A 27,601-nucleotide genomic window follows, 5' to 3' on the forward strand; every position below is an offset into this window, starting at 1 on the left:
GGATCAGCTGCCAGTCAGAGGGTGTGGCGTGGTTTTGGTGTGCTTCATTTCACTGGATTAACGTTACAGCCTCAGAGATCCAAGCCACACTTCAGCAACATTAAAGATACTTGCAATTTCTCAAAATCTTGGCTTTCACCATTAAAATAAAAACTTATTCATTCCAGAAACTTACTATTCATCAGAGATTTGCCTTCCAAACAATTTGGTGACATTCAATAATTTTTCAAGTTAAATAAAAAGAAAGTAAGGAAGAAGCCTTTTCTGAGGGAGTTATCAACTTCCAAGGAAGGCCTTCATCACTCATGCCTGCATCACTTACTTCTTACCACTGTTTGTCTAATGGGGAAGAGAATGCTCCAAGATATCACCAACTATGGTTATTCTTTAAAGATGAAGCCTCATTTTTCTGACTCTACAACTGGCTCTGACAAAATTAAGATCAAAAGCCCATAAGTGGCATCAAATTCAAAAGCTACACTGTCAGGAGTGCATGTGTATGTGTATATGCTCAAATGTAGAAAAATACACAAGACACAATACCTGTAATAGGGAGAAAAGGCAATGAATACTCTCAGATAGAGATTATTTCCTCTTAAAGAAACATATCATTAATTTTTAATCTTAGATCCTGTTACAGCATTCTGAAGACACCAGAGAAGACACCAAAGTATGAGAGTCAACAGTCTAAAAACCATTCATTTTATAATACTTTTTATTTGATTAAAGAATTTGCCTTCTTTGTGTACAATGGAATGTTATATTCCCTATGTATTTTACAGGGTTACAAAACTTCTCTCATTTTAAATATTACCCCAAAAGTAATTTTAGAAAAAAAAGTTTTTGTGAAACTAAACTTCACTTTAAAAAAATCATATGGACAAGCAACTCTCAAACAAAACTGAATTAATAAGATTTCTTGTCTACTTAACTACATGACAGATTTTTTTGTTCCAGTCCCCTTCCTCAAAAAAACCTTATGTGGAAACCAAGCTAGAGATAAGGATTCTTCCCTGATGCAGTTAAGGGAAAGGGAAAGGCCAGAAATTTCTTTGGCAAACAATTCCATCCATGGCCATTCGTGTGTGACTGCTCTGCTTCAATTACAGTACACTCTTTGCAGGGAAGGTCAGATGTTGTTCAGAGTGGGAGTCGTACTCTCCAACCAGCTGAAAGTGCAGGAAGTCATCTACTGTCATCTGTCTCTTCCCCCTGTCTGTGGCTGCAGCCTGGCAGCAACTCCACCAACTCCCAGTGCAATACTGGGTTAAAAGCCAACGCTGGGCTGGCTGATGTAGTCTTCTCCATTGAAGAAGTAATGGATGAGATGGGGCTGAGAAACAAGGGCTGAGAAACAACCATTACATGATGACACTAAACAGAAAAGGCTTAGGGGAGAAAAAGGAAGGATTTCAGACACAGGAACAGAAAGGCTGCTGAAAAAATGCTGGGCAGGCTAGAATGGAATATATCAATGCCTACACAGCAATATAATCAGCTGAATCTTGAAATGCTAAAAACTTGGTGGTGAAAAGGGAGGCTCCTTGATAGTTCAGGACCAATGGGATTGGCACAAAGACTCACTGAACCTACAGCCTCCAAAATCATAACCTCATGTCTGATAGAAAGGAAAAAACTGATGACACAGAGAACATTCAGAAAGAGGGAGGTGGTGAATCTCAGGAATGTGAATGGATTACAAAGACCATTAGCTATCATGTTTTAGCTGAAGTACCCAAAATATGGAGAATGGAAGGCTGGGTAGCACCAGCAGCAGACATGATTACCTGTGGGTGTGAAATCCCTAACTGGACATGACCATTCTCCTCCCAGACACCTTGAAGTGGGGGCTATACCATTTGAAAGCTGCTTCTCAGCTGTCTTTAATATTGACACAAGTGGGATTCACACTAGTGTTCTAAACCAGAGCAACAAGACTGCAAGGAAAACAGCCTGGCAAAGGAATGGAGGGATGAATAGATATAGGAAAAGGATAAGACATCCTTATCTTTTAACTTCTAGACCCCCTACCCCTCAAGCAGTTCACCTGCATAGTCCAGAAATCAAGAATGGATTAGATCAACCTGTTCCCGGAGTGCCAAATACAGTGCCTATATGCAGATGATCTCAGTGCTGGATTGGATATATAGAAAGAAAAAAAACTGAAGGTAAAGGAAAGGAGTATGAAAGATCAAAACCTTCTGCAGAGAAAACTTTTTAAAAACAAAGTATGAAATATATTTAGGCATTAAAATAAAAAACAACTTAGCTGATGGGGGACAAAGTGTTTAACTGGGGGCATTCTCTGGAGAGCTTGCTTTCCTGCTGGCCAGTAAAATCTGCCAAAGAAATCAGCAGCCTTTCCCTTTATGTTTGTGTCATTTCCTTGCCAGAGAATGTCTCTGTGACACTGAAACACTGAGGGTGAGTTGAGGGTCCTTGCGCTCAGAGAATCGTGCACTGTATTTGAAAAAAAGGGTCTCCAATGGCTTGCAGGTTTGGAAAAAATTCTTCAGCCACTGTTGGCTTCTTCTTTATTAATTTGAGAATTTTCCTTTTCGGTTCCCTCTTCTCGGTATTACAGAATTTCATACTTATCCACTAGGAAAGTGGTCTCTGTGGAAAACCTTACAGGGCTGTTTCCATCTACCTGGGTCACTTTGGTAACCTAGGAAAACAAACAGAGAGTAAGGTAAAGCAGAAGGACAGCGGGTCTTTAAGGTGCTGGCTAAATTCTCAGTACAGAACAGATCAAATCCCCTAAAGCAGTATTAAAAGTAACTCAGAAATACTAAAAAAGTTCAATTCACAACTGCAGCTCAAAGCATCACTCTTCCCCACCAACATGATTAATCTGCTCTCTAGATAGAAAAGACAACTGTTGGGATGACATGTAGAGTGGTATTAATATTAAGTAAAAGGTCCAGAATGAGTGGCCACTGCCCAGGCCCTGCCCTATAAAACCTATGAAAGTCATAGACATTCTATCAGGATGATCGATTAACATTTTGATCCAAAATGCAACATTCTAACAATTCAACATTATTTAATTTGCTCTCAGTCTCACTAAGTTGTTCTATCATATTCATTTTCTAGGTATGGCTGGGTCCTTCTCATGAGATTTCTTTTTATTTATTTTTTATTTAAACCTACTTTTTTTTTTTTAGTATGTATTTATTTGGTTGCACTGGGTATTTAGTTGTGGCAGGCGGGCTCCTAGTTGTGGCATGCGAACTCTTAGTTGCGACATGCGTGTGGGATATAGCTCCCCGACCAGGGATCAAACCCAGGCCCCCTGCGTTGGGAGTTCGGAGTCCTAACCAGTGCACCACCAGGGAAGTCCTGAGATTTCTCTTTATTAATAATAATAGATGTCCAATTTAATGAACTACCTGTAACAATGGTGCGTGTAATGGCACCAACACAAAACTTAAACCACTGATTCATATTTTCTAGTGAGGTTCTGACAGAGCAATTATACTGTCCTGTTCTTCAAATGGTCAGTAACAGGAAAATGTCTTGGGTTCAACAATGTGCTCCCAATACTGATGGGGTTAAGCCAATAACTGAGATGGGGGGAGGGAGGGAGGGAGGGAGAGAGGGAGAGAGGGAGAGAGGGAGAGAGGGAGAGGGGGAGAGGGGGAGAGGGGGAGAGGGGGAGAGGGGGAGAGAGGGAGGGAGGGAGGGAGGGAGGGAGGGAGAACTGCTCTTTGGAATCATCCAACAGATGAAACTATAACTTCCCAAGCACTTTCAGGAGAGACAGAGAACATCTGGGAAGATAACCAGAATGACAAGCAAATCAACAAGTCGGAGGGGAAGATAACAATATAAACTCGGTGCTTATAATGCAACTTGAACGCTGGAAGAACAAAGAGTTAAAAATAATGATCTGAAGGACAGTTCACAGGGAAATCCCTGGCAGTCCAGTAGTTAGCACTCAGTGCTTTCACTGCCATGGGCCTGGGTTCAATCCCTGGTCAGGAAACTAAGATCCCACAAGGTGCATGGCACGGAATGAATGAATGAATGAATGCATGAATAAATAAATAAATAAATAAATAAACAGTTCACAGATTTCCCCTGCTTTGCCTGCCTACCTTAAGGACAAGGTTTACAACAGAATTGGCTTACGATTATCCGTATTAATGAAGGGAAGCTGTGACATAAAAGAACACAAAAACGGTATCTATTTGTATTAGAATCACCTTTTTTGGCAGTAATTTCGTCTTCCAAATAAACTTTCTTTCATTCCTTGGGATCAAACCAAGTGACAATATAGAAGGCATTACTAAGTCACGTGTTGAGTGTTTTGGCAAATGGATTTTAAGATACATGAGATTATTAAAAAAAGCAGGCAACTAAGAGATATGAGTCTTGCACAACCCATAAGTACTTTTATATGTAGTCATATTCAATTTCTTTACTTTGATCTAGAGAGGAAAACTGAGACAAAGCAGGTGAAGAACTGACCAAGATTACACAATGAGGCAGCAAAGGAATCCACGGGGGACATCAGCTTTTCTGATTTCTGCTCTGACCATGAAGTCATGTTGCCTATCAGGTATCCGTCCTACCACTTTCCCCATATAAGTTCTCTATTAAACAGGGGTACCTGTATGTTACAGTAATTTTTTTTGGAGATGAAGGAGACTTGAACAGGGAAGAAATCATTGGGCTGCCCAGCAATGCTGAACTCAAGGCTGCCACTCTTATTTTTGGCATCAATCACTGGCAGGCACCACTCCAAGGTATTTCGTCGACTGTCATGTCGATATTCGCCATCAATCTCACCAATCACCGGTGCGCCGACACCAGATCTGTCACAAGAAACATCCGTGTCAAGTTAGCTGTCCAGAGCTAGAAGAACTATGCCAAGGAAAACCAGCCCCAAATTTGATTGTGCTCCTCAAATTCTGCCCACTTTTATATAGTCCTAGAAAAAATTAGACTCCCTGATAACTTCAAGGACCCTTAACCTTGGCCAAGGGTCTCATTAATTCCTTTTGTAGGTACAGATATATGCAACCATAAGTAATGGGCAAACATAGTCCTGGGCTGCTCCAACTTATGGACTAGATCTGGAGCTGGCAGGGGACTGAGACTGACAAATGTGTAAAGTGGGATGTATTTCCAAAAATACTGCACTAATGGTTTGCTGCCTTGTCATGATGGAAGTTTAACATAGTGTAGCTCTCTTCATAGATGCCAATGAGGGGAAAAACAGGTTGATAGTAACAGTGGGGGAGAACTTAAACACCATTATGTGGTTATTTAGAATGGAGATGAATTTGGACCTTTGAGAGGATGTTTTTAAAAGATTTTAGGGGCTTCCCTGGTGGCGCAGTGGTTGAGAGTCCACCTGCCGATGCAGGGGACATGGGTTCGTGCTCCAGTCCGGGAAGATCCCACATGCCGCGGAGCGGCTGGGCCCGTGAGCCATGGCCGCTGAGCCTGCGCGTCCGGAGCCTGTGCTCCGCAACGGGAGAGGCCACAACAGTGAGAGGCCCACGTACCACAAAAAAAAAAAAAAAAAAGATTTTAGAAGGTTTTAAAACTTATTGTAGTTGATGCCAGTGGGTTTATTTGATTTGTAATCCAGTAACTGAACTTTTATTTGATAAGTGAAAGCACAATTACCCCTGGGCAAAATGTGAACGTGATGGGAAAGAGAGATATTACACAGTTGTCCTTAGTCTGCAAGAGAACCAGGGCTAGTCAGGACGCACTGTGCATCCCCGCACACGGCTGACAGGCAGTGCCAGCTACTCCTACACACTCTAAATTTACCATCTTTTAATTCACCAGTGACATCCAATGTTTGCATTAAAGGCAGGGTAAATAAGGGAGACAAAGAAAACTTTAAGGGTGATATAACACAATTAACTCTTCCCTATCAATTTTATGGTCCCAGTTGTATGTATGTTTCTTCCCTTTGCCCTTGTTCCAATTCTGATTCTGAGATCCTCTAATTTGATCAGTTCTAGACAATAGGGTAAAATGCTGTCTAAGGGTCTCTTCTGGAGACTACTGCAAAGTTGAACTAAGACACAGGAAACCACCATAACCACAATTATAGAGTAGATGGAGAGGCCTAAAACTTGTGGCATCCTAAAAATAGTCTAGTAAAATAAATCTTGACAAAATAAAACCCACACCTGTCACCAACGCCCAAGTCTCACAATGGTTCAAGGCAGCCATCTATTGTTCTGAAATAATAACCAAGCTGTGAAGAATAAGATGATTAGCCCATTAAAGGGGATACTGGTAATAAAGCATATTTTAAAAAATGGAAATAAGAATGACTAAAACCAGACCTGGCCATGTAAAGGCCTGAATCAAACTACAAATAAATTAGATTTAATTTTAATTCAAATTAAATTAAAATTAATTTGAACACAACTACAGATTAAATTAGAACCATTTTCTCTGTAATAATAACCAAGCAATTTAATAGTATAGACACACTAAGAATTCACTTACTGGGTATTCATAATTAAGCCCTGTACTTAATCATGGGGGTGCTGAAAGGCAGAGCAGAGAAGCAGGGATTCAATGGTGAAGCAATAATAGTTCAGTCACTAGAAATGCTAGTGAGGAGATAAAGTAGAGAGTATTTCCAGATGATCCTAGAAAGTAGGCCATTTAAGCACACATCAAAAACTTACAGAAAGTAAACTTCTGGGGGGGATGCATATTTTTGTTATCTTAATTGTGATGATGGTGCATACATGCCAAAACTTATCAAACTTTATAATTTAAATACGTGTAGTTTATCACGTCAACTATACCTCAATAAAGCTGTTAGAAAATTTACTGAAACTAATGTAGATATCTTGTTTCAGCAAGAATAGTACCCTTGAAAACATAATCTCATCTTTAGCTGAAAATTTAGAGAAGAAAGTGAAAAAGAAAACTTCAGTCTGTCAGACTCAATTCCTTTAAGAGTTGCAAAACAAAGCAGAGAAAGTCTGACTGAGAATTGGCTCCTCCTTCTGGAAACCTTCATTACTACATGAACAATCTGAAGACCAATATCTGAAAACACAGCCCTAGAACTATAACCAGCTTTGCTTGTTTGGCTTTAAAATCAGTAATATCCACTCCTTTAAAAGTGTACAGCTCAATGCATTGACAAATGTAGCCTGTAAGCACCATTACTATCAAGTCATAGAACATTTCCATCATCTCCAAAAGTTCCTTTGTGCTCCTCTGCAATCAAATGCTTGATTTCTGTTCCAAGAGTAATACCTTTTCAGAATGTCTTATAAGTGGCATCATATAGTAAGTATGCAGCCTTTTGTACCTGGTTTCTTTCACAATTGACCTTTATGAGAAACAAATATCTTAGAATGGATAGCCAGCTAAGTGCTGCCTCCAAAAGGAGTTCCAAAAGACTAGTTCTATAAGCTCGCTATAGAAAAAATGATTATGTGGGGTACTTACGGGAGTGGGATGGTGATAACCACATCATTCAGTTCTAAATTATCTTCTTGTAGCTCATATTCTATGTTGACATCACAACCATTTCCACTTTCTGAGGGCCAGCAATTAACTGAAGAGAAAAGCAAAGCAGGTATATTAGAACATTAGAAAAAGAATGGAGGAAAGTTAAGATGGCAAATCAAAACTGACAACTGCAGGCCTTAAACATCCTAGTGTAAACTACTAAAAATAATGGTTTCAAAATTAAAAGTGTTTAAAATTTAAGCTACTTATTACCAAAATACACTAAATATAGCACTGAGTCCATTCTGAAAGGTCATTTTGTGAAAAAGAATTGTGGCAATGAAGAAGGTACAAGCCAAGGCTATTTCTAGTTCTCAGTGCAGTCTAGCTTAGTAGGACTGGCCAGAGGCACTTACTTGTCAGTGGAATAAAAGACTCCTCTGTGGTTTGTAGTCTCCACTTCAGCACCCCAACGTCACTACTGACTGGAAATGACTTCTCTGGATTCTTCAAGCCAATTAGAGATTCTGCAGTGAAAAGTTTTTTATCCACATTTGGATGGGTCTGAAATGAGAAGGGAAAGAAAACTTCTGAGGTTCAGACATTATAAGACAGGAAATAAATTTCTTTTGGTCTTACATGGCCCATAATCTAAACATCTAAAACAGGGTGCCTAAAAAGTTCCAATTGTTTTTTATTTTGAAGAAAGATTTCCCTTCTTCAAAGACTTTTAAAGATTTAAGACATTTAAAAAATAGTAATAAAGTAATTTCAACTCTAAGCCGTTTTGTTTGTAAGTAACAAGTTAGTAACTTTGTAACTGAAAAAGTTAAAAGACCATTAACCAAGTCCTTTACAAAAATACTTCATAGGGAGCAGCCTGATGGTGAGGCCAAGCTTGCCAAATAGAAGACTAGGGTCAGACGTTGATCAGCTGGCTGGGTCACATAGCAGTCCTGGCCTTATACTAAAGAGACAGAAGAGGGAAAAGCTCTGTGGAAAGTTTAGCTGCAATTTTGCCTAAAAGTTGTTCAAACTCAGGCCAACTAAGATGGACTGATCTTTTTAAAAGAAGTCACATTAGGAGAAAAAAGGAAAAAGAAGTAACTTGTGGATAGCACACTACATAGACTTTATGAGCCAGCAAAGCTACTGTCAAATAATATAAGCACTACTTCCAAAAGACAACTGTGTGCTGGTTATGAGTGGAATAAAACGTAGACAAAACCACTTTCTTCGCTGAAAAGGCTTTGTTCTCATGACAAGAGATGTAGGATCAACCATCTAAATAAACTGTTAACAAGAACTGTAATAATATAAAGAAAGTCTCTTACACAGCCAGGTAGATGGAACATACATATTCATTTTAAGATTTTACGTACTTTTCAAATATACCATTAGATACTGCCCTTCAGCTAACAAAACAAGCACTGGCAGTTTATATAGCAGCAGAATGAGTAAGCTTAGTGTCATAACCTGCTTTAATAAAATACCTCCCGGGCTTCCCTGGTGGCGCAGTGGTTAAGAATCTGCCTGCCGGGACCTCCCTGGTGGCTCAGAAGATAGGAATCCGCCTGCCAATGCAGGGAACACAGGTTCGAGCCCCGGTCCGGGAAGATCCCACAGGCCGTGGAGCAGCTGGGCCCGTGAGCCATGGCCGCTGAGCCTGCGCATCCGGAGCCTGTGCTCCGCAATGGGAGAGGCCACAACAGTGAGACGCCCGCGTACCGCAAGAAAAAAAAAAGGAATCCGCCTGCCAATGCAGGGGACACGGGTTTGAGCCCCGGTCCAGGAAGATCCCACATGCCGCGGAGCAACTAAGCCTGTGCGCCACAACTACTGAGCCTATGCCCTAGAGCCCGTGAGCCACAACTACTGAGCCCGCATGCCACAACTACTGAAGTTCAGGCACCTAGAGCCTGTGCTCTGCAACAAGAGAAGCCACCTCAATGAGAACCCCGTGCACCACAACGAAGAATAGCCCCACTCACTGCAACTAGAGAAAGCCTGTGTGCAGCAACAAAGATTCAACGCAGCCAAAAATAAAATAAAATAAATAAATAAATTTAAAAATAAAATAAAATACCACCCTATTAAGTTTTAAAACTTTGTTTTTTAAATTATATTTCAAGCAATATCCTAAATGAATTTACTCTTTGCATAATAGTAACAAATATGCATCTCTTTGTACCTTTGTGAGTATGAAGTCATTTATTAGATTTCAAAATGACCTTTCACTCAATTCCAGTATTAAAAGGCCATACGAATACAGCTGCTGTCAGTCATTCCCAACTGGCTTGGGAAGGCATTTATCAATTCAAGGCTTCCACTGTAGGTAATAAATTAACTTCTCTCCTATGCATCTAGAATGGCACTAGTTATATAAGTTAAATAATCTTCTGTATTTAAATTAACTTCTTTCCTATGCATCTAGAATGGCACTAGTTATATAAGTTAAATAATCTTCTGTGTTCTATGGTTCATACAGGGAACTCCAGTTGAGAATGACTGTGTTAGGTAGACAAAAGCCTTAATACTCCCTTATCAAAAGCCTCTACACACCTGTAGCTGCACCCCTTTCTTGTCTTCATTTTCCACATGAAGACGAATTCGGCCAAATTTATCATCTGAGATCCTAAGCATGATCATGCCATGCAACTCCATATTCTGTAATCCTCCATCTCGTCCACAGGTTAGTGTGATCTTTTCCTCAATCTTCATGTGCACACTGTAGAGAAAGAATGATAAATCTGCTCAGACAGGTAAAAACCAGAACTCTCTTCCTCCGGGGTTTAATGGTGATTAGCCATAAGCAACTTATTTAAAGGTGCTGCAGCCATATGTATCAAAATTTAAAGCATTATATAAACTATCACATTTAGAATGGATAAACAACAAGGTCCTACTGTATAGCACAAGAAACTATATCCAATCTCCTGGGATAAACCATAATGGAAAAGAATATTAAAAAATAATGTGGGGACTTCCCTGGTGGCGCAGTGGTTAAGAATCCACCTGCCAACGCAGGGGATACGTGTTCAAGCCCTGGTCCGGGAAGATCCCACATGCCGCAGAGCAACTAAGCCCGTGCACCACAACTACTGAGCCTGCACTCTAGAGCCCGCGAGCCACAACTACTGAGCCTGCATGCCACAACTACTGAAGCCTGCATGCCTAGAGCCGTGCTCTGCAACAAGAGAAGCCACTGCAATGAGAAGCCCGCACACCACAACGAAGAGTAGCCCCTGCTCGCCACAGCTAGAGAAAGCCCACGCGCAGCAATGAAGACCCAATGCAGCCAAAAATAAACAAATAAAATTTAAAATAAACAAAAATTAAAAAGAATGTGTATATATTATATATATTATGCATAACTGAGTCACTTTGCTGTACAGCAGAAATTAGCATAACATTATAAATCAACTATACTTCAATTAAAAAAAGAAAAACAACCTTTATCCCTAAAAAATAAAATAAAATAAAATAAAAGCATTACACCCTTTGGTTCAGCAAATCCTCATCCTACAGATAAATTCTCACCTGTGCAAAACAATGTAGTAAGTTATTCACTGAAGAATTGTTTGTAATAGCAAAAGTTTAGAGACAAATGTCCGTCAATAGGGGGACTACTTAAATACATAAAAGTATATCCACAAAAATGAATACTGGGCAATTAGGAAAAAAAAGAGGAACAATTGAAAAAGCTTTTTATTTGAAAAAAATTTCTAAAATTATAACAGAAATACATTTATACCCTTTTTATCTATTGTTAACATTTTATCCCATTTGTTTTATCATTTGCACACTCTCTCTATATAAATATATTTTACTTTTTTCCTTGAACCATTTACAGGCACAACATATATACATCATGGCCCTTTATCCCTAAACATTTTCAGAGTGTATTTTGTAAGAACAGGATATTCTTTCACATAACCACAGTACTGTTATTAACGTCGTAAATTTACATTGACACAATACTTTAATCTACCATTCATATGCCAATTTTGTCAGTTGACCTAATAATGCCCCTTATAGTAGTACAAGATCCAGTCTAGGGTAAGGTACTGCATTTCTCTATAGCTTCAAATAAGGAAATTCTTGTCTTCGAAATAAGTGAAAAAAGCAATTGGAAATGTGTCTAGTATGCCACCACTAATGTATAAAAAGGAGAAATACAGAAATTGTACCATGTTTTTATTCATCTATACATAGACTATCCCTCTTGGAAGAGTCACACAAAAACTAGTTAATACTGAGATTTCCCTGGCATCCAAGTGGTTAAGACTCCGCACTTCCACCGCAGGTGCACGAGTTCAATCCCTGGTTGGGGAGCTGAGATCCTGCATGCCATGAGGCGTGGCCAAAAAATTTTAAATTTTAAAAAATTTTTTAAAAATTAAAAAAAAACAAAAAACTAGTTAATACTAGTTGCCTCCAAAAAGAGAAACCTGCGTGGCTTGGGGGGAGGAAGAAGTTTTAGTTCAATACCCTTTGAACCTTTTGAATTTTGAACTATATGAATGTATAATCTAGTTTTCAAAATAAGTAAAATAAAAGGTGCTACTGCTACGGGCAATTATTAAGTACAATCTACCCATATTCCTTACTAAAACTATTTTTAGCTGGGTGAACTGCAGAGGCTTAAAAAGACTATTCTGGCATCCTACTTTGTTCTGTTCTAACCTCTAAGACTTCCCAGAAACAAAGGCATGAGACTCAAGACCACAGAGGAATGTATCTTAAGACAATGCAGGGTCTCATTTACCTTCACAAGCGTTTGCTCCATGCTCAAGAAGTATTTCATCATTCAGAAAAGAGTCTCAATTCCTCTCTAGTACATGACAGTCTCCAACATCTTATTAAAATAGTGTCAAGCCTCTGTCTCCCTCAAAGCAACTACTAGGAATAGCACAGGAGCTTTAGTGATTTAAGAGACTTATCCCGACGTAACCCTGTTCATTTCATACAGAATAAGACATACAACATACTCCTCTTTTATGCACACCTGATAGAGGTATCCTCCCAGACTCATCTTTCACTTGACCTCAAAACCATCAGTAACAGTAGAAGGTCTGGGCTTCAAAACAAGAAATCTGAGTCATGAATATGTGAACTTGATAACTACCACTTAAAAATGTTACCAAACAGTACCACAGTCCTAAGATAAGAGACAAATCAAAATGTTCTATACTGGGTTCAAATACTTAAAAGGCAAAAGATAATACATTATTTGCTACTAAAGATATTTATAAATTTTGTCCTCCTTAAAACTTAATTAGAAGGACTTCCCTGGTGGCGCAGTGGTTGAGAATCCGCCTGCCAATGCAGGGGACACGGGTTCAAGCCCTAGTCCGGGAAGATCCCACATGCCACGGAGCAACTAAGCCCATGTGCCACAACTACTGAGCCTGCGATCTAGAGTCTGCAAGCCACAACTACTGAGCCCGTGTGCCACAAATACTGAAGCCCAGGCGCCTAGAGCTCACGCTCCACAACAAGAGAAGCCTCCGCAATGAGAAGCCCGTGCACACAAACGAAGAGTAACCCCCGCTCGACGCAATTAGAAGAAGCCCACGCGCAGCAATGAAGACCCAATGCAACCAAAAATAAACTAATTAAAATTAAGGGCTTCCCTGGTGGCGCAGTGGTTGAGAATCTGCCTGCTAATGCAGGGGACACGGGTTCGAGCCCTGGTCTGAGAGGATCCCACATGCCGTGGAGCAACTGAGCCCGTGAGCCACAACTGCTGAGCCTGCGCGTCTGGAGCCTGTGCTCCGCAACAAGAGAGGCCGCGATAGTCAGAGGCCCGCGCACTGCAATGAAGAGTGGCCCCCGCTTGCCACAACTAGAGAAAGCCCGCGCACAGAAACGAAGATGCAACACAGCAAAAATAAATTAATTAATTAAAAAAAAAAGTAACCACTTTAAAAAAAATTAAAATTAAAAAAAATTAATTAGAAAAAGACATGCAAAAATATAGTATAGTGCTAATCATAACTCTAGCCCTCTAATTCCGCTCCATTTTAAGAGACAAAGTACACACTAGGCACAAAGAAAAGTTATTTTTGTTTAATTTAGCCACCACAGAGTTGATAGAAAGGTAAGTTCTAAACTTAATAGAAAACAGGTGGCTGAGAGCCCCCAATCATGTTTAAAGGGGGGAGGGGGGAAGACCTCATGTTAATACCTAGAATGTACTTTCTTAAAAAAAATTTGATTTAAGTATAGCTGATTTACAATGTTGTGCTTAGCTGCTGTACAGCAAAGTGACTCAGTTATACATATATATATTCTTTTTCATATTCTTTTCCATTATGGTTTATCACAGGATATTGACTATAGTTCTCTGTGCTATACAGTAGGAAGTGTTTTAAATCTGGAAAAATTAAGACACAAAAAGAATTTACAGTGCATTGAGATAATTTTTTTTTAACACTATGTGGTCTGTTCTTACTGAAAGAGTTACTACTTACCTCTCCATATTAATGGGTGGAGCATGCACTTTGGTTGCTTCAGAGGTACGCTTGCCCATACTGGAGGACATGATAGTTTCACCTTCAGATTTCAATTTGTCAACAAAGTTATCTACTTCCTTTCCTTTGGCTCCCAGTTTCAAAGCCTTGCTAGGGCCTGAAGGCCTAAGTGGAAGAACACACACATACACACAAAAATACACACATGATTTAAAAAGTGAAAAACTAATTAATAATTCTCTATCACTGAAGCTTTCCTTGAAGCTGTTCTTTAAGAGGAATGTGAATACCTCAAGGAAAAAACACAAGCTTCCTAGTGTTTTGTGGACTAGACTATTCCCTGCTCGAACTGACAGCTGGGTCACAATTAGCATATAAGCTTCAGGAATTCCCTGGTGGTCCAGTAGTTAGGACTCTGTGCTTCCACTGCAGGGGCCACAGGTTCATCCCTGGTTGGGGACTAAGATCATGTATGCCACAGGGGCACGGCCAGAACAAAACAAAAAAACCCATATAAGCTTCAAGTACCCAAAGACCACAGGTATATACTTTCATAAGCATGTGTGATCTGATGAAAACTTTGTACCTTCTATCCAGATAAATATACCCGTGTACAAACGAACTTTTTCACATAATTTCAGGTAGTTCAGATTCTCCCTTAAATCCATTCATGAACAATAGATTAAAAATACATGTTCCTTAAACAGTTAAATATCCCCTCTTCTCCCAAAATAAGGCAACTCTCATAGGAAATTGAGATCATGTTATAATTTGTAAAAGAACTCTCTTTTACACAAAAGGAAAAAACACCACATTCAGATTTCTTCTTTATCCCCATATTATGCAGCCAAATTTAATATTATATCTTACTTCATCAAGTCACTTGTTATTTACAGTTTGCCTAAAAATCAGATATCACTCTGAGATACACACATACAGCCTTCATCTGCCATTCTAGGATTGCATTCTGGGTGATACACTGGATTATACCTGGCTGGTGCAGGTGCCACTTTTGGTTTATCAGTTTCAATGATGGTCTCTGTGATCATAGCAGCTGTGCTACCTCCAGACACTGTGGAGCTTCCAAATCCCCCAAATCCTGGTGCTTTTTTGCCCTGTCTCTCTGCATCTCTTCGGGCCTGCTGTAATTCTTTTGCTTTACGCCGCATCTCAGCCTTGGCTTCACGTTCTTGAGTCTACAAGAAGATACATACTTGGATGTAGCTTTGAGTACAGACTAGACTAGCAAATAAAAAAGGGAAAATCAGATAATGAAGCCTAAAAGAAAGATATACAAACCAGCTGTCCCAGAGAAGACCCTATTTACCTCTCTGACTGCTCTGAACACCTTCTCCTCATGAGAATCCATTTCTGTGAAGGTTCTGATCTGTGCCAGGTTAACATTCTCCCGGTATCCCAGGGCAACAATTTCATCAAATGCAAAAATCAAATCAAAACAGTGCTCAGATATTTCATTCTCTTCTAAGGCTCGGCAATATTCAGGAATCTAATCATGGAGAGCAATGGAAAAGAAAGATTTAGAATTTATCAGCAGTTTTGTTTTCCAGTTATCATCCTTTAAAATACACAAATTTCAATAAGCCTAAATCCCTTTATTAGCTCCTTCTGCTACTCTGTATTTTAAGCAAGTCTGTGGCATAAAGTCTTTTATGTGTGTGGCTACATCAACAAATCTTACCTGAAGAATATTATCTAAAAATATGGCCAAACAAGTGTCAGAACCACAAAGGCAGGTTAGAGTAACTGCTAGAGAAATGGTAAACAAAAGGGCAGTTCTCATATTCTCCTTTGTAATACTTACAGTCTAGGATACCCAGTAAGTGTCTGCTGAATGAATAGGAGCTGTAGCAATAAGATGCTGGGATGAGGGCTGGGGGCATAGAACATGCAAACTGATAAGCAACAGCTGCTTTGGGGGAAAAACAGTTTTACACAAAAAATTTAAAAACAAAAACTGTAACCCAATATTACAGGACTCTTACCACTCTTGAGAAGAGCCTTAGGGTCTCCAGATCTTCTAAGATGTTGCTGTTTTTGGTAGTGATCAGTACCATGTATAGTTTCTCCATAGGCTGGTAAACATATCTGACACTCTCTGTTTCAACAAATGTGTGTTGTTTTCCAGTGTTCATGAGCTTTGGGAAAGCTGCTAACAAGCCCTCAATCCGAGTTCGGGTCATCTCTACAAACTGTCGAGAAACAATAGCCTTTCCTGCTTTTGTGCAGACTGCTGCTGCCAACAGCACCTGCCGGGAACATATAAGTACTAATTAATTATTTCTTTACATGTGTTTTCTCAGCATCCTCACATCTTCTGTAGAATGGTACACTCAGTTATTTAGTGATGTGACTACTATTAGAATGCTGACTTTCAAACTCTACTTCATTGCTCTTTTAATTATAGTATGTCATTCATAAAACAAAGCTAAAGTAGAGGAAAATGAAGCTATTACTCCTGTTTTTCAATAACATACCTAGAGAAAAACTTAGTAAGGAAATAATTTTTTCTAGGTCTACAAATACATTATGAATGGATCCCCTGTGACTCAAAACTGGGTTGCTCTCTGCTTTGGCAGACCCATAAAGAAGAGCTTAAACTTTTTCTAGGGAGAATAGAGATCTCCACAGCCAAAAGAGAGGTCTGATCAGGCAGACTGAAGATTTATACAAGGCCCCTGACCTTTCATTTCATTTTTACCTAGAATATGGAACCAATCTAGTGAGTCTAAATTTATCTTCTGCTCTTTGATTAACCTTCCCATCCCACACTATCTTACCTCCAGACATGCAAACAATCTGTAAAATGAAAAACTAAATGACTCAATGTTTCATACAGGTTTTGACACTGGGCAATGATCAAGACTAACAGTCTTTTTTTCAGAGTCTGGCATTTCATTAAACAAAATGAATAAAGCATCAAAGAAGAGAAGACCAAATGCCATTAGCAGAGTAGTAAGAATATTAAGTGCAGTGTTAATAGTCTCTTCAGTACAGGAACCCAAAAGTTCACAAGGACAAGGAACAAAAAGACTATTTACACATTTTGGAAGCCTCAATCCTGGGATACAACCTCTGAAATATCAACATCCTACTGGTCAGGCTTCTCAGCTTTACAGAAACCTGTCCTCTACAGGTGAGCAGCTTGAAGAAAAAACAAGTTAGTCAATTTGAATAAATATTCTCATAGTTTCAAAACAGCAAAACAGTTTTATAATAATTATAGGAGAACACAATGTCCTTATTCATCAAGGATAGGTCATTAGGGTATTTGGGAGGTAATTACCATCACACTTATTTCCAAGCAGCTAGGTAAAAACAATTTATATCGAAAAAGTGTTTGATCTATATCCTGCACAAATAATTTCCCTCTACCAAACAGATTTGTATTTTTACTGATTGAATTGCTTCCAATGAACATCAGGCAAATTTTCTCATGTGAAATCTCAAGAATAATGCTATCAACTGCTCTATTTCCCAAATAACAACTGCAAGTTTAGAAAGAAGCTCATTTAAGGGAGTTATACAATTTTATGTCCCTGAGTCTATCAACTCTATATTGAAACTTACCTTAATTATTCCAGCATAAAGTTACGTTGTATAGAATTAAAAAGTTTAAAAATAGAAAGTAGTTCTACATCATAAATAAATACTCTAAGGAAGAATCTTGTTTTGTAAGTTATATCCTTTTAAAAAGATAAAACACTTCAGACATACAGAGAGGTATAGAGTATAAAATTAGTTGGTTACTTCAAGAGTGGCAAACAAGCTAGCTTAAAAGTCCCAAAACAGTCACTTTCCCCAAAATATTTATAATTTTTTAAATAAATAGTTTGGTTTTTTTTTTTTTTAAAAATGAACAGTTTTGTACTTAAGAAATGTATCTTTCACCATCACCAGCTGCTTGGGAGGTTTCTGCTACCACCCAGGCATGAGGCAAGAAGATATACTGAGGGGAGTAAAGGATCCCAATAAAAGAATAAAAATGCAACAAGGTTATGACCCATTCTTTTCAAAGGAAATCTCCCACCTCATGTCTTTAACTTTACTATTTTGTTGTTGTTGGCCACAGAATTTTATTTATTTCAGCTTTACTGAGGTAAAATTAACATATAAAAATGTGAGATATTTTAAGTGTACATCATGGTGATTCCATGTCTTTTTTTTTTTTAAGTTTTTGGCCACACCCCACGGCATATGGGATCTTAGTTCCCCAACCAGGGACTGAACCCACGCCTTCTGCATTGGAAGGCAAAGTCTTAATCACTGGACCGCCAGGGAAGTCCCAGTGATTCCATGTCTTTAATTTCATTTTTTTCTTCTGGTTTTATTGAAATGTAATTGACATACAGCCCTGTAAAAGTTTAACATGTATAGCAGAATGATTTGACTTACATACATCATGAAATTATTACCACATAAGTTTGGTGAACATCCATCATCTCATATAGATACAACATTAAAGAAATAGAAAAAAGGGAGCTCTCTGGCGGTCCAGTGGTTAGAGGACTCCATACTTTCACTGCCAAGGGCCTGGGTTCGATCACTGGTCAGGGAACTAAGATCCCGCAAGCCGCACGGTGCAGCCAAAAAGAAATAGAAAAATAATTTTTTTTCCTTCTGATGAGAACTTGTGACGTTACTCTCTTAACAACTTTCATATATAAGATACAGCAGTATTAGCTATATTTATCATACTGTTCAATGCATGCCTAGTACTTATTTATCTTATGACTGGAAGTTAGCACTTTTTGACTACCTTCATCCAGTTCTCCCTCCCCCCACCCCCGCCTCTGGTAACCACAAATCTGATCTCTTTTCTGTTTGTTTGTTTGTTTGTTTATTTTTAAAGTATGACTGACCTACAACACAATGTTAGTTCTGGTATACAACATAGTTATTTGATATTTCTATACATTTCAAAATGATCACCATGATAATCTAGTTACCATCTGTTACCATATAAAGATATTATATATAGAATATATGCCCCACACTGTCCCCCATCCATGTCTTTAAATTAATAGTGTGAGATAAAGAAAGATTTCTTCAAATAAGGGCAAGGACTCCTGTAATTTTTGGTACACACATAATGATAATACCTTAATCTCGAAAAAGAAGAAATTGACCTAAAATTATCACCAGGCAAGAGACTTAGAGACTTCTTTGAAGACTAAAACCAAATATACTCAAGAAATTTGATTTCACATTAATTTTTATCATATGATGTTCATGTTTCAACCAAACCATGCTTCAACCACTGCAAAAAAAGAAAGAAAAAGGTAGTTGCTGCTTTAGCTTATGAATGATAAGCAAGTATGTCTCTGTATTGGTTCACTAAAGCTTTGTATGACATGTACATCCAAATAAAGTAAGGTTTGCGGGATCTTAGTTCATCAACCAGGGATTGAACCCAGGCCCTCGACAATGAAAGCATGGAGTCCTAACCACTGGACCACCAGGGAATTCCCCAAAAATATTTCTTTTAAAATCAACTGTCATAATGTTATACCAATGGGTTAAAATTTCCAAAAGTATCAATATAATATATGAATTCAACAAGTGTCAAATATCAAAAAACTCAACGTATAAAAGTTCTAAAAAACTGGTAATTCAAAAAGAAGACCTAGTGATGATGATGCTTGTGAAGAATTTGGATAAACTGTTTCATGAATATAAGAACAGAAAAAAGGAATTATTTCTCAATTAAAAATCTTATTTATGTAACTTTAACAATATGTATAAGTAAATTATTAAATACTTTAAGAACATATTTAACTATTTGTGCTATAGTCCTAAAAGTTTTATATTCTGAAAAGCTTTTCTTCTTAATATTCTCATCAGGTAAATGAGGAATTCCCTTATATTTGGGATCACCTCACATTGGTTTCTCCTTCTATGTGAATTAGACTATGTGAATTAGAAATAGTGTTCTAAATTTGTGAAGAACTAAGTTAATATACCAGGAAAATTAAATGACTGGAAGTGAGACAATTTGGATCCTACTTTTTGTTCTTCTATTTACTATCTGTCTGACTTAAGTTACGTTTCAACCTCTCTTAGCCTCAGTTTCCTCCCTGAGAATATGGAGCATCATCTGACTACCTCACAAGCTATTATGAGGATCAAATGAGTGTAATAAAAATGTAAGCCAAAGCTATACAACTTATGCCACAAAATATGTAAACGTAAAAGACACACACAATGTAAAACAGCACCATTATTAATAATAAACTTGCCAAGAAATGCATGTCATTAAAAAATTTGTCACTTCAAGGCAATGGACTTTTACTTTTATGGGTTTGGCAGTATTTTAATACTCAAATAATGCAAATGGACTCCCCACAAAATTTTACATATAATGTCAGAGAATTCATAGATCCTTTAGAGTAGTAATTCTCAAATGACCCATGGAGAATCACTTTATGCAGTGAGAAATATTACTAATAAATAGGAGCACATCATAAATTTAATACTTATAGAGCGCTCACTAAAAAAAAAAAAAAAAAAAGGCCGAGAACCACAGTCCTAAGAAGTATGGTACCCCACCTTAGAATTTTATGAGGTTTTGAAGGAACAGAATAAGCCACAGTAAAGATACTAAGCACAGCACAATTTAAACATTTGAAGTCAAAAGTCTACTCAGAGGGGGCTTCCCTGGTGGCGCAGTGGTTGAGAGTCCACCTGCCGATGCAGGGGATGCGGGTTCGTGCCCCAGTCCGGGAGGGTCCCACGTGCCGCGGAGCGGCTGGGCCCATGAACCATGGCTGCTGAGCCTGCGCGCCCGGAGTCTGTGCTCCACAACGGGAGAGGCCACAACAGTGAGAGGCCTGCGTACCGCAAAAATAAAAAAAAAGTCTACTCAGAGAAAGGACTGCTCAGACCAAACCTTCAGACCTATATAAATATGCTGATTTAATACAAAGCCCATGTCTAACATATCTAATAATAATAATAAGCCTGTTAGAAACAATGTTTGTATGTTTCAGGGTAGTTCTTAGGCAGCTGGAATTTAAAACACCTCCATACCATACAGAGTTTAGGTAAAAATTAACATCAAGGCAACATGAAAGGGAAATTAAAGGCAACCTGGAACCAGAAAGATGTATGCAATGTAGAGGGGCAATTCACCCACTTTGCTTTATTGATTGGGCATGGTCAAAGGCTAATGTTAGGCAGTGGCAATCTCCATTTTAGCAGTATTACTATAAGAATTAACTAAATAATTATTTATTGGACACCTACTACACACACTAGATGCCCTCTGGGAATACTATGAGGAAATCAGTAAGACTGGCATTCTTCTCTTAAGAAATCTAGTAAGATCTCAAAAGTTCGCATCCCCCAAAAACTAAATTTTTTTGTAATTATGTATAGTGATGAATGTTAACTGGACTTATTTTAGTGATCATTTCACAATACATACAAATATCAAATTACTGATATTGTTGTACACGTGAAAGTAATATGCTATATGTCGATTATAACTCAAAAAAAAAGGCAGCAGCAGGCTAATAGGGATAAGACACAAACATAAATAACTGTAATACTAGGCAGAATATGTTAAGTAATGCACTATAGGAATTCAGAGGAAGAAATTACTTCTAGCTCACAAGATCACTGATGACTTGATGGAAGAAAGAGCATTTAAATTATGCTTTGATGAATCAGGGAATTTGAGTATGTAAAGATGAAGAAACAGTAGGGTAAAATAGTAGGTACCAAGCAGAACTCTGGGACTCTCTTTGAGACATTCCACTATACAGATATAAGCAGAATAAGGCTCCCAAAGTAGGACCAAAGTGCCCAACACTAAGCATAACTCTAAACCTCAAGACACCACAATCGCAGGATGCACAAAGCTGACAAAGGTTTCTATTCACTGTTATCCATGTTAATAACACAGTTATTAACATGGCTGGAAGGTATGGTTAGCTCGAAACAAGATAAATTTAACCTACCCTAAATTAACATTCATCTTAAATGCCTTTAAATAATTAAGCTTCCCTTCACATAAGTGTTTACCAATTATTAAAAAATAGTATATACTAAAAGGTAGGTTAATTTTTCCTACTGTAATTTGATCTGATTTTCTTTGGGGAAGAGTGAATAAGTATGATTCTCTATACAGTTATTATACTTGTTTTTTACATTTTTGGAAAAGAGCATTTAGACCTAAAACAAACTTTCAAGAGCCCTTGATCGCTTTATAGATACAAAAACTGAGGGTCCAGAAGTTATGCAGATGATCTCTTCAGGACTGTTTAAAAAAACAAAATAAAATTTCCCATTAGGTTACACTTTGTCAGACAACTTTTCTCTAATACTTAAAATGCTTTGAATATATTGTCATTTGTTTTTGTATTAAATAACAACACTCTGCTACCCAGCTTTAACTACATGGATCAGAAAGTTCCTTGAGTAAAGAAACCTGGAGAATTACGTTTCTGTTCTGCCTCTGCCACTAATTATGTTACCTTGGATGTCACTTAATTGTTTCTTGAAATATCCCTAAAATAGAGGTTAGGGACTTCCCTGGTGGTGCAGCGGTTAAGAATCTGCCTGCCAATGCAGGGGACAGAGGTTCAAGCCCTGGTCCGGGAAGATCCCACATGCCGTGGAGCAACTAAGCCTGTGCGCCACAACTACTGAGCCTGTGCTCTACAGCCCGCAAGACACAACTACTGAGCCTGCGTGCCCGAAAGCCTGCGCTCCAGAACAAGAGAAGCCACCGCAATGAGAAGCCCGTGCACTGCAATGAAGAGTAGCCCCTGCCTACCACAACTAGAGAAAGCCTGCGTGCTGCAACGAAGACCCAAGGCAGCCAAAAATAAATTAATAAATTAATTTCAAAAATAAATTAAAAAAGAGGTTAGTTTATGTGAAAATAGAGGTTAGTTTATGTGAAAGTGCCTTTGCACCTTTAAGATTCTATAAGTGTAAGCATCTGAAAACTTTACAGCAACAGAAAATGTGCAATACCTCCATTTCACACCCACTGCTCCAGTGGTAACTATCAATACTTTGGGTTTTTTGGGTTTTTTATTGGTGCGCGGGCTTCTCTCTAGTTGTGGCATGTGGGTTTTCTCTCTCTAGTTGTGGCACGGGCTCCAGTGTGCCTGGGCTCTGTACTTGTGGCCCATGGGTTCCACGGCTCATGGGCTCTGTAATTTGTGGCACGCAGACTCTCTAGTTGAGGCGCATGAGGTCAGTAGTTGTGGCACATGGGCTTAGTTGCCCCGTGGCATGTGGGATCTTAGCTCCCTGACCAGGGATCAAACCCACGTCCCCTGCATTGGAAGGCGGATTCTTACCACTGGACCACCAAGGAAGTCCCACTATCAATACTTTGGAACCATACTTTACATTAATATTAAGCTGCCAGAAGGCAAACTGCCTAACCAAAACAAATCATGTGTGTGTATAGTATATGTGTGTCAGATAGCTGCCATATCATCCCTTCATCCTCACTAGTGATAGAGGTCCAAGCATAACAGGTAGTAATTCAGCATAAATACGCATAATTCCCTAAAGAAAAAAAGTCAAGGACTTCCTAGAACCTCTAAATGCTTCAGTATTCCTCACTTCCAGAATTAGCCAGTCACTTTGTTCCTCGTAATTCACTGTAATGATGATATATATATAATTCATGATCATATTAAGGCCAGCTTCTACAACTGTCATAGAGGACCATTTCATCTTTCTTGTATGCATGAAGTGATTACAGATAAAATCAAATCGGGGGAAGATTACAATAAAATACAGAGTACATACAAAACCAAAACCTGAAGTTACTCAGTGAGAGTTTTAAGCTCATCACAAGTTTCTGTTCTAAAACAAAAACCTGTAGAGTATAAAAATAAAAGGACAGGGCTTCCCTGGTGGCGCAGTGGTTGAGAGTCCGCCTGCCGATGCAGGGGACACGGGTTCGTGCCCCGGTCCGGGAAGATCCCACATGCCGCGGAGCGGCTAGGCCCGTGAGCCATGGCCACTGAGCCTGAGCGTCCAGAGCTTGTGCTCCGCAACGGGAGAGGCCACAACAGTGAGAGGCCACAACAGTGAGAGGCCCGCGTACCGCAAAAAAAAAAAAAAATTTTTTTTTAATAAATAAATAAAAGGACATTGTTCTCAGTTTCTGCAGTGTACCTTCTATTTGGAGAATAAATAAGATGGTAAATCAAAAGAAACTCAAGAAAATCATTTTCATTCTTCACTCTCCTCTCAAACAACAATCCAAAAAATACATAAAGAATACAATAGCTGTGCAGCTGCTGTATTGTATATGAAAAAGAAAAAGAAAAAAGAAAAACCAAAACAATAATAACTCCCTAACTGGGAACTGTTATTACTGTGTAGGATTTCAGTCTCCCCCCGCCCCCATCATGTGTAGACCAGCCATACAAACCCAAATCTAGCTTTCTAATAACTAATGACTCTTGGAAACTGAACATACTGTGATCATTTATATTTAATGTGATCACTACAGTAAATTTACTCATTGCCTATACTTAGTAAATAAGAAGAGAACAGCACTCTGTAGATAAGTAAAGATTTTACAGATTAGGGCTACCATGAGACTTAATATCAAGTTCATTCAAATATAAGTTTACTAAGAAAAAGAACTGACCATAATGATATCTGACAAGTGTTAAGAAAATAAGAACACGTTCTCATTAATTTGCAGAAAGCTGGAAAAAAAGATCAAATCAAAAGATGCTTTTTTTGTACTTCATTTTATAACAAAGTCATCATAGGCCATTTGTTTTTCCATTTGTTCATTTATTTCTCTAGAAGGACTTTGTAGTGTAGGACATTTTGCACCAACTTCAGTAACTAAAGCTAAGGGAAATTTATTTTTCAAAAATCAACATTTACATACTGATATCTACAACTTACCCTAAAGCGCATTTTAAAAAAAAGATGGCTACAGGGATGAATGGATCATTAGATGCGTGATAAAGCAAGAATAGTGAAATGTTAATTACAGAATCTAGCTGGTGGTTACATGGGGTGTTCACTGTAAAGCTCTTTCAACTTTCCTACATGTTTGAAAATTTTATAATAAAATGTTGAAGAAAAATCAACTTTCAGAAGTTTGGATACAACTTTTAGATCCAAGAAATCTTACAAAATGTTACCCTATTTGGACCTTTCTTTGTCCAGGGATCTCTTTGTAAAGGAATAGAACCTGAAAACATTACACAGAAAAATACTTAATAATGTCTTACAGAATGTACTGAGATAAGTTGTTATCCAGAGTACACAAATCTGTAGGTATCTGGATCATGCCAAGTCCCAAGTAATTCAGAAACACATACATATTTAAACATGACACAACTGTATGTATATGCACACATGTCCAAATAACATGGAAAATTTATATTTTTATATTTACCACTCAACATCTAGGGCTCTACCATCCCTCTGGTTATCTATGAATTAAAAATCATACTAGGAAAAAAAATAGTATGAGGTTCCAAGAACTTTTCAACAAACAAGGTTTTTGTAAAGATTAATCTATATTTCGTTTATATAATACAAGACTTTAATTTTGCTTTTAATATTACAATATACTCTGAAATGCACTATAGGTACATCCAGGATGTATAAAGGAAGTAGTTTAAAAATCACTACCCAAATACTAAGCCTCCTAGTGGAAACGAAGAAAGGAGTTTTGGGAAATTTTACATCCAACATAAAAGTTTTATGAGGTAAACCTACCTGATGCAATTTATATGCCTGAAGCTGAAGAAAACCTTTCAGTGGTTTAAAGCCCAAGCATGAAACCCCCCCCACCAACCAAGTTCTCATCTAAAAAGGTCGTGAACAGAACTTAATGATTGGCACCAAATTACACTGTCATCTCTGAAGTGTGTAGGAAGATGCTTTAAATCAAATTAATAATCTATTGACAAAAATAGAATTAAAAAAAAAGACTGTCCTTCAAAAGACTGAAGGGCATAAAGTGCACTTAAAAAAATTACTAGCTTGTTTGGAACCAAAAAATTTCTCCTACTTCATAAATATCCACAAATCGACGTGAGAAAGAAAGAGGCAGTGGAGTGAGCACTGTTGTGTCCCATCTCGCACCCACGTTAATTTTAACAGTAGATGAGAACACAAAGATAATGCAACTGAAGGCAAGTGACAGGTCCCAGAGTATAAACTCCTCCTCCCTCCTGTGAGATATCTGATTACAATATGCCACATTCACATTTCACTTCACCAGAACGACAAGCTCCCTGAAGGCAGAAAGCCTGTGATATCGATAACTCGGCTCACATTTTCCCAATGCTCTTATACACAGTGTACACTCAATCACACTGACAAATGGACCCACCTAAGATCTACAGAAGTAGGAGGCAGGTTTCTGGGACACTTGGGTCCTACAAATTAGGGACAAATTAGTGTCAGAAGTTATTCCTTCCTGTTCTATGCCTCCTTTCGAACTTTCCTCTATTTGTCCTTTTCAAACAAACTAAAGAAAAAGTCCTGAACGCTAATGGGTTTAGATTTCAAACTTCAACGGCCTACGGAACACCGGGGATGAGAGGTGAGCTTTTTACAAAAGGAAGAGAACCCTCGAGAGGCCCAGCTTGCTGCGCCTAGGTGCCCACGGAACCTGCTGGGCACTAGCGCCCACGTCCACAGCGTGGGGTCCAAGGGACATCACTAAGAGGTTCTTGCACAGCAACAACCCTGGGCCCGTTTTCGGGCCCGGGTCCCGGCAGAGGAGGGTGCCCAGCTGGTTGCGGGGGAGGGGTGTGGGCGCGACCACAGAGGGACTGGAGTCAGGTCCCTCGGATCTCCCGGGAGGTCGAGCACAGGGTGCGGAAGGCCACCCTGCTCCCAGAGCCCGGGGGAAGCGCCCAGCTCCGGGCCCTCGGGGCGGGGCTCCTCTGGCCCCAGCACAGGCCGGCAGCAGGGAGAGCGGTCGAGCAAGGCCGGGACCCGGGAGTTGGGCCCGGCCCGGGTCTTACCATGGCGACGGCGGTGGTGGGTCGCACCCGAGCTCCGGCGCCACTGCAGCTAGGGCTGGGGTCGGGGGAAGGGGAGCACCGGCCGCTCCGGACCTACTGCCCCCCTGACAGGAGCACCGGGCGCTTCGCCTCTTGCCAAGATGGCGGCCTCGAGCCACGTCTCCAACCGGAAACGGCACGGGTCAAAGGGCGGGGGGCGGGGCGCCGTGGGGTGGGAAGACTGTGCGCGCAGGCTGAGACGCTGGCTGTGTCTGGCAGGCCACCGGACTCGACCACCAGCGTGGAACCGGTGGCTTCTGTACTTTCCCTGTTCGTCAGTGCCTTCGTTTAATTTGCGACGTCTCTTGCAGTTTATAAAGCTCTCACAGCCACTCTATTATTTGATATACAAAATAACTGTTGTTCATAAGGGACTAGTAGCCAGAATATATAAAGAACTCTTAAAATTCAACAATAGAAAGACAAAAAATCCAATCTTAAAATGGCCAAAATAGCCATTCTCTAAAGAAGATATACAAATGAATAATAAGCACATAAAAAGATGCTCAACATCTTTAATCCTTAGGGAACTGCAAATCAAAACCCTGCTTCATACCCACTAGGATGGCTGTAATAATAAGTGTTGATGAGAATGTGGAGAAATTAGAACCCTCATACACTGTTGGTGGGATCGTGAAC

General features: G+C 39.1%; 1 protein-coding gene across 1 annotated transcript; it reads right to left on the reverse strand.

Moving 5' to 3' along the window:
- Positions 1–697: 697 nt before the first annotated feature.
- On the reverse strand, positions 698–27,063 carry ARCN1 (archain 1). The gene is made up of 10 exons (XM_082661239.1): positions 26,924–27,063; positions 15,929–16,192; positions 15,253–15,432; positions 14,916–15,121; positions 13,926–14,090; positions 10,012–10,177; positions 7,866–8,013; positions 7,447–7,555; positions 4,616–4,820; positions 698–2,668 (listed from the first exon to the last, which is right to left on the reverse strand). Exons 1-10 carry the CDS (start codon positions 26,924–26,926, stop codon positions 2,579–2,581), a joined length of 1,536 nt encoding a protein of 511 aa, XP_082517365.1. The 5' UTR covers positions 26,927–27,063; the 3' UTR covers positions 698–2,578.
- Between the last annotated feature and the right edge of the window lie 538 nt (positions 27,064–27,601).

Source organism: Grampus griseus, assembly GCF_964374135.1.
Source record: "Grampus griseus genome assembly, chromosome: 8".
Classification (NCBI taxonomy): domain Eukaryota; kingdom Metazoa; phylum Chordata; class Mammalia; order Artiodactyla; family Delphinidae; genus Grampus; species Grampus griseus.

What these genes read in the sequence shown, in the direction of transcription:
- ARCN1 (XM_082661239.1), bottom strand. An exon ending in CCACCCATTAATATGGAGAG is followed by an intron (nt 10,178 to 13,925) that starts GTAAGTAGTAAC and finishes CTTTCTCTACAG; the next exon opens with TGTGCACATGAAGATTGAGG. An exon ending in GTCTTTTATTCCACTGACAA is followed by an intron (nt 7,556 to 7,865) that starts GTAAGTGCCTCT and finishes TTTTCTCTTCAG; the next exon opens with TTAATTGCTGGCCCTCAGAA.